At 46.1% G+C, this 8,030-nt stretch overlaps 1 protein-coding gene across 1 annotated transcript in view; it reads left to right on the top strand.

Annotated features, from left to right (window-relative positions):
- Positions 1–7,568, top strand: part of LOC138373667 (probable inactive protein kinase DDB_G0270444) — an 11,299-nt gene extending 3,731 nt beyond the window's left edge. Inside the window, exon 2 of the mRNA XM_069340013.1 lies at positions 6,768–7,568. Coding sequence (XP_069196114.1) covers positions 6,768–7,568 — 801 coding nt within the window. The remainder of the gene's footprint in view (positions 1–6,767) is intronic.
- The last annotated feature ends 462 nt before the right edge of the window (positions 7,569–8,030 follow it).

Raw genomic sequence — 8,030 nt, 5'->3', positions numbered from 1 at the left:
TATAACAGAGCGGCAGGTGGTGTACGGGTATAACAGAGCGGCAGGTGGTGTACGGGTATAACAGAGCGGCAGGTGGTGTACGGGTACAACAGAGCGGCAGGTGGTGTACGGTCCAGCGTCCCGCTTGTACCAAGTCTGTTACGAGTAGATACCGGAATATAACTTGAATTAAGTTGCCTTCATGTGTTGTTGTTGTTGTTGTTTAACATTCGCGACCTGGAACAAAAAGTTCCAAGCAGCACGGGCTATGGTGAGCCCGTGTGGCCTTCAGTAAATGCTCGTATGCATTTTTAGACAACTTTTAAAGTTACATAAAGTACCTGGGTCCACTGGACTGTTTGAAGACTTAGACATGTTTGATAGTTTGGATCGATATAGATAGTAATTGCCTCGGATTGGGCAGTTTGTCTTCAGTAGTTTCAGTTTGTGAGTTATGAAAGACAAAGGCAGCTTTCATCATCAGTTGTTGTGGCGCACCGTAGTCAGCTTACTGTGACTTGCATGATACAACCGTACACAGTAACAGCTAAACAGCACATTCCTATAGGCACAAATGGGCGAGTACAAATAGTTGAATATATCAACACACACAACGCCGTGGATGTTAGTGCAACATCTATGCAACTGCATCATTTACCACACATCCTTGCAGTTGCAGGAGTGCAGCCCTGTTGCGTACAGGTCATATGTATCGATCAAGCACATAGCTCCACACACGTTAGACCAACACTGAAATATGCAGCGCCAACCTGGAGTCCGCACCTTGTGATGCGGATGTGAAACGACAGTTAAAGTGCAGATTGTTTGCAACAAAATTAGCGCGAGAACCAAATGGGTTAATGTACGAGAATAGGTTAAGGAAAGCTGATCTCACACACCTGGAGGGAGGGAGGGAGGGAGGGAGGGAGGGAGGGAGGGAATTATCAGGGGAAAGCGCCAAGCCATTACGACTATATATATATATATATATATATATATATATATATATATATATATATATATATATATATATATATATATTATATATATATATAGTACTTGGAAGGGATCTGGATAAGAATTTGGGTTGGGATAGGGGGGGAAAGGAATGGTACCCAACCACTTGGACGGTCGGGGATTGAACGCCGACCTGCATGAAGCGAGACCGTCGCTCTACCGTCCAGCTCAAGTGGTTGGGGACACACCTGGAGGAGGAAGGAGAGAGGGGGATATGGGCACAACGTACAAGATACTGGGGGTAGTAGACAACGGAGACAAGACCACCCCTCTTTAAATTTAGAAGCAGGGGAGGGGGGGGGGGAGGGGAATTAGAAACGTAAGTGCACTGAAGTAACTTAAAGAACCCTGCACGAGTGGGATGCACAGATAGTAGCAGTTGTGGAGGTCAATTCCATCCACAATTATAATGCTAGATTCCACAAAGATTTTGGACGTCACGATAGTTAATTTATAATGAAACGGGGTACAATAACTCCATTATTAGGTGGAGTTATAAGAGCCGGATCTCTCACTCCGCGTGGTACTGATAGGCAAGTATTGATAGGTAAGAATATGACTTTCTAGGCAGGTCACTACCCTTCTTCACACGTTTCTCTCGAGCTGCTGCTGCTACTGCTGGTGGGGCAATAATCCTTTCGATGCCGTATAGGACAACGTCTGGATGGTATTTGGAGGGGAAGACGCCGTCACACGTGCATCTGTAATTCCGAGAGCACAGCTCGGATGCCTCATGCAATCATCTTACCATGTAAAGCCGAGCAGGAGGCGTTGTCGTGCGCCATGTTAGAGCGCGGGGGGATCCGTAATGCTCGGACCTTCTCCGGCCCAAACGCAGCTGACATTTCCTGGGCGGCCAAGTATTGGAAGCTCTGTCCAGTTCCGAATGCCAGCCACAGTTAATCTCCTGCTTGTAGCCTCTGTGTTACTGCCGCGGCCGGCAGCACCACGACGTCTGAGATGAGCATCCGGATGTGGCTATTGTGACCGCGCTGTGCAACGTGTGACACAGCAACACATGACTGTCGGCGGGTTCCTTATGTCTGCTTGGAGGAGGAACACATCCTCCAGTGGCGGCATTGTTGAGGATCTTCCTTCCATCAATGATGACAGTGACAGGCTGTTTGTCCTCTTCAGCTAACCATTTGAAGACACCTTCTGAGGGAATCTTCAACAGCCACGTGTTGTTGTAGTCTGAGGACGCTTGACCAATTTCCTGTTACATCAGCTGCAGCTACCACATGTCTGCTTACCTTTCCCAGGTTTTACTTACGCCGAGTGTTTCAGCGAGTCTTCAGGTTAGGTATTCAACACAAGGTCCAGGCGAGTCGTATCCTGCAGCTTTGTGTGAACCATCTGGCTGGTAAGTCCGTCACAATTCTTTCCAGCAACTGACTTCAACATCTGATTGCAGTCCCAGACTGGCTGCGATAAGAGCGTAAGAATCAAATTGCTCAAGATCTTTTGGTTCATGCCTGACAGCTAATTGTATCTACCCAAACTCATTGGAATACATGACTAAACTTGAAACAATCCAACAATCCCAGGTCTGCTGTTCCCGGTAATTTGCTCCATATATCTAAAACCCCATTTCCAATCCATTATATACCCAGAACTCTTCCGAATCTGAACCAATTTGTGTCCATAGTTCCATGTTCTACTTTGTGTTGATCCATTGAAATCATTATTTTTATATTCATTCTGCGCTTTCATCCATGTAAACCATAACTCTTTATCCTTCCAGATAATGTACATTAGGCTTTCTTAATCTGTCGCTATAGGGGAAAATTTTAATTCCAGGGATAAAGTTTATCATCATTTTCTGTATGCGTTGAAGCGATTTTTTGTTGCTAATGCTTCTAGAAATGAATTCCAGTGTGATATTTGCCTTATTTCGAACACTCATGTAGGTATTTTTTTGTCTTTAAATAATTACTAATGATGACCCCAAGATCCCTATCGCAAACAGTCCGCATTTTCAACACCCCCCAACTGATGTTCTGAAAATCTATCATCAATACCTAGCCTCAGAACCTTACATTTGTCAGCATTAAACTGCATCTGCCAATCGATTAACCATTTCAAAACCTTGTCTAGATCTTCTTAAAATGATTTTGAGTCTTCTGAGTGTTTTTCCTCCCGATTTTCGTATCGTCCAGAAAATTTGCAAATGCTGCACCTTAATCATGAATCTATATCACTTATATATATTATAAACAACAGAGGTCCAAGGACAGAACCTTGAGGCACTCCACTAACAACAGTTTCCCCCACTCTGACTTAATTAACTCCGTCCCAACCACTTGGTCTGAACGGTAGATCGACGGTCTCGCTTCGTGCAGGTTGGCGTTCAATCCCCGACCGTCCAAGTGGTTGAGCACCATTCCTTCCCTCCCGTCCCATTCCAAACCCTTATTCCGACCCCTTCCAAGTGCTATATAGTCGTAATGGCTTGGCGCTTTCTCCTCATAGTTCCCTTCCCTTCTGACTTTATTTATACTAATCCAGCTTAAGTTACCAACCCCAGTACTGTGAGGTTCCATCTTTTTAATCTTTCCTGTGGCACTGTATCAAAAGGTTTGCTAAAGTCAAGGTACACAACTCTATTTAATAATTGTTACAGCATTAATAACTCTTCAAGACTCCGGTCCTCTGCCTGACTAATGATTTATTGAATAAGCTACACAACGGTTAGTGAAGCTCTTCTAGGCGTTCTGTAAGCACCCTGGCAAGCACTAAGTCCGGCCCTGGTGACCAGTTTGCCTTGAGTTTTTCTATTTAACATCCTGCCTGGTAACTTCTAAACTAGTCAACCTGTCCCCTTCCCACCTGTATAGACTTGTTAGCCTAAAGGCATAATGTTAAGTTCTTCTTTAGTAAGTACAGAGATAAAATATTTATTTAAACTACTCATGTCTTCGTCATTATCAGTTATCTGACCTGACCTGTTTTGAATGGACCTGTCCTTTCCATTATCTTAGTTCGATATAACTGAAAAAATAGGATTTGCTTGCCTTGCTACCTTGCCTTGAGGTTACCTTGAGGTGCTTCCGGGGCTTAGCGTCCCCGCGGCCCGGTCTTCGACCAGGCCTCCTGGTTGCTGGACTGATCAACCAGGTTGTTGGACGCGGCTGCTCGCAGCCGCGTCCAATGCTATACGAACTTCATAGTTTCTTTTCGCTTTCCTTATTTTTTTCTAATTTTTTTAACATTTCCTAAAATTTTAACGAATTTTTGTCCTAGATTGACTTTCCCATTCTAAATCCTTTTGTTCGAATCTTTCTTTATATATATATATGGTTCTTTAGATATATAGTTATCCATTTGGTGTCATTACTTTTCGATCTTATCAAGTTGTATAGTGTACAATGCTCTTGGGCTTTGCTAAGAATATTTTTAAATGTTATATTTTGAATCTACATCACAATCCCTCGTGACGTCACCCATCGCTGGGCTCACGCCTCGCTCCAAGACCCGTCCCCCCCCCACCCCCCAGGCCTAGGTCTGTTTAATCTATCTGCACAACTAATTTCTTAGTATATTAAAATAAGGTTTTTGGTAATCTAGCACCTTAACAGACGTGTCTTGTCATCACAGAAATTTTCCTATTTTCTTGTTATCACTGTTCCCTAGTTCACTCCCTATTTTCTTGTCACTGTTCCCTAGCTCACTCCCTACTTCGATGTCATTTAGTTCTGTCTCCCTGTTAATACAGACTGTCAACAATATTACTTCTAAGGGACATAACTGGCCGACCCTCTCACAGTGTGCAAGAGAGAACTCGATAAATACCTCCAAAGGATACCTGATAAATCAGGCTGTGATACATACGTCAGTCTGCGAGCAGCCGCGTCCAACAGTCCGGTTGACCAGTCCAGCAACCAGGAGGCCTGGTCAGAGACCGGGCCACGGGGACGTTGATCCCCGAAATCAACTCAGGGGTAACCGCAAGGTTCCCGTGTTGGCTCCTTAATACGTTCCTTAATTAGGGAAGGAATCGCCAAGTATTTCTAAGAAACCAGTTCGAGGTTTACAATATGTTCGGAGATAATACTCAAAATGGCTACTATAAATTTCACATCATTAGATATGACAATAAAAATTAACATGTTTTAATATATACAACAAAATATTGTTAAAAATAATCTAATATGGGAGTGAGTTTTGTGTAATTTTATTGAGGTAAATTCATTAACATATAAAATGGTTTTGCCGAAGTCTAGTGATTCCTTGTTACTGAACGCTTCAGTGAAATAGAAATCGAGTTGAAAATTCATTTTTGGAAAAAAAAAATTAGAAAAATACATTTTTAGGAAAACAAAAGACTTAGAACATAAGTAAGAGAATGGTGTCTCAGTTTCCCACCGCAGACTTCAAGTGGTATATTGCAGACACGTGTTTTAAAGTTGGGAAATTAATCCCGAGTGCAGAGGGCGAGTGCATGAAGCCTACCTCCAGTATTACTGCACTAAAACCTTGCCTCTTTGTTCTCTAACGAAAGCCAATGGTAGGAGCTGCATAGTGAGGCCACAAGAGGGCCATCGTGGGTTAAGGCAGTGAAGAGAGGGAAGGAACTCATAATTTTCATTGTAGAAGTAAGCGCCAGGCAGCCGCCATCTTGGTAGCTACCCGACATTACATTCCGGATTGGGTGACAAAGTCACCCACGAAAAGTTCACCCAGGGTGTGGGTGAGTTATTGTCACCCGCGCTCAGGGTGTGGGTGAGATATTGTCACCCACAGCCAGGGTGTGGGTGAGTCATTGTCAACCACAGCCAGGGTGTGGGTGAGTTATTGTCACCCACAGCCAGGGTGTGGGTGAGTCATTGTCAACCACAGCCAGGGTGTGGGTGAGTTATTGTCACCCACAGCCAGGGTGTGGGTGAGTCATTGTCAACCACAGCCAGGGTGTGGGTGAGTCATTGTCAACCACAGCCAGGGTGTGGGTGAGTTATTGTCAACCACAGCCAGGGTGTGGGTGAGTCATTGTCAACCACAGCCAGGGTGTGGGTGAGTTTTTGTCACCCACAGCCAGGGTGTGGGTGAGATATTGTCATCCACAGCCAGGGTGTGGGTGAGTTATTGTCAACCACAGCCAGGGTGTGGGTGAGTCAGTGTCAACCACAGCCAAGGTGTGGGTGAGTCATTGTCAACCACAGCCAGGGTGTGGGTGAGTCATTGTCAACCACAGCCAGGGTGTGGGTGAGTTATTGTCACCCACAGCCAGGGTGAGTTATTGTCAACCACAGCCAGGGTGTGGGTGAGTCATTGTCACCCACAGCCAGGGTGTGGGTGATATAACTATGACGTCACAAGTCCACGTGGTCACGGATGAGCCTTTAACACCCCAGTAGGCATAGTAGCCTTAACCCCCCCCCCCCAAGTAGCCAATTGCTGATTGGCTAATCCAAGAGACAAGGGCTGGATCGGAACACATCTCCTGTGGGGTCCACAGGGAGGTGAGGGAGCACATCTCCAGTGGGGCCACAGAGATGTAAGGGAACACATCTCCAGTGGGGCCACAGGGAGGTGAGGGAGCACATCTCCAGTGGGGCCACAGGGATGTGAGGGAGCACATCTCCAGTGGGGCCACAGGGATGTAAGGGAGCACATCTCCAGTGGGGCCACAGGGAGGTGAGGGAGCACATCTCCAGTGGGGCCACAGGGAGGTGAGGGAACACATCTCCAGTGTGGGCCACAGGGATGTAAGGGAACACATCTCCAGTGGGACCACAGGGATGTGAGGAACACATCTCCAGTGTGGGCCACAGGGAGGTGAAGGAACACATCTCCAGTGGGACCACAGGGATGTAAGGGAACACATCTCCAGTGTGGGCCACAGGGATGTAAGGGAACACATCTCCAGTGTGGGCCACAGGGATGTGAAGGAACACATCTCCAGTGTGGGCCACAGGGAGGTGAAGGAACACATCTCCAGTGTGGGCCACAGGGAGGTGAAGGAACACATCTCCAGTGTGGACCACAGGGATGTGAAGGAACACATCTCCAGTGTGGGCCACAGGGATGTGAAGGAACACATCTCCAGTGTGGGCCACAGGGAGGTGAAGGAACACATCTCCAGTGTGGGCCACAGGGAGGTGAAGGAACACATCTCCAGTGTGGACCACAGGGATGTGAAGGAACACATCTCCAGTGTGGGCCACAGGGAGGTGAAGGAACACATCTCCAGTGTGGGCCACAGGGAGGTGAAGGAACACATCTCCAGTGTGGGCCACAGGGAGGTGAAGGAACACATCTCCAGTGTGGGCCACAGGGAGGTGAAGGAACACATCTCCAGTGTGGGCCACAGGGAGGTGAAGGAACACATCTCCAGTGTGGGCCACAGGGAGGTGAAGGAACACATCTCCAGTGTGGGCCACAGGGAGGTGAAGGAACACATCTCCAGTGTGGGCCACAGGGAGGTGAAGGAACACATCTCCAGTGTGGGCCACAGGGAGGTGAAGGAACACATCTCCAGTGTGGGCCACAGGGAGGTGAAGGAACACATCTCAAGTGTGGGAGCAGAATACAAGTTGAACGAACTAAGAAAGTCGAAGAAGTTAATGCAATAAATAGTAACAAAAGTCGACCTACCAGAAACAAGGGTCTTAGAGCTCTTTATTAGACAACATGCAGATGGTAAGTCGGGGCTCAGGAGCCGGCGCTCTACCTTGCAGGCACATTCAAATACAAACAACCACACAATGATCTCCATTCTGTTCACAACACATCGCTATTGCATTATATTTAATGTACGGATTACTCCAAATTTTTATTAAAATTTAAACACTTAACACAAACTGGGTATTTTGTGTGTATAGGATTGTGAGTCTTGAAGTATTACGGAGTAAAGTCGATGTTTCCATTGTGACGGTAACGCGTTGGTGTTCGGCTGTTTCAAAAGCTAGGGGTATGGCCTCGTCACACAAAAGAAAAAAAAGAGAAAATCTGGAACTTTCGTCTGTGGTAAGGTAATGGGAAAACACACAAAACACAAGTAAATTTAACAATGAAATTTTAATTACGTTAGAAAA

Source organism: Procambarus clarkii, chromosome 43 (genome assembly GCF_040958095.1).
Source record: "Procambarus clarkii isolate CNS0578487 chromosome 43, FALCON_Pclarkii_2.0, whole genome shotgun sequence".
Classification (NCBI taxonomy): Eukaryota; Metazoa; Arthropoda; class Malacostraca; order Decapoda; family Cambaridae; genus Procambarus; species Procambarus clarkii.
This window is presented reverse-complemented; position numbering and strand designations above follow the sequence as displayed.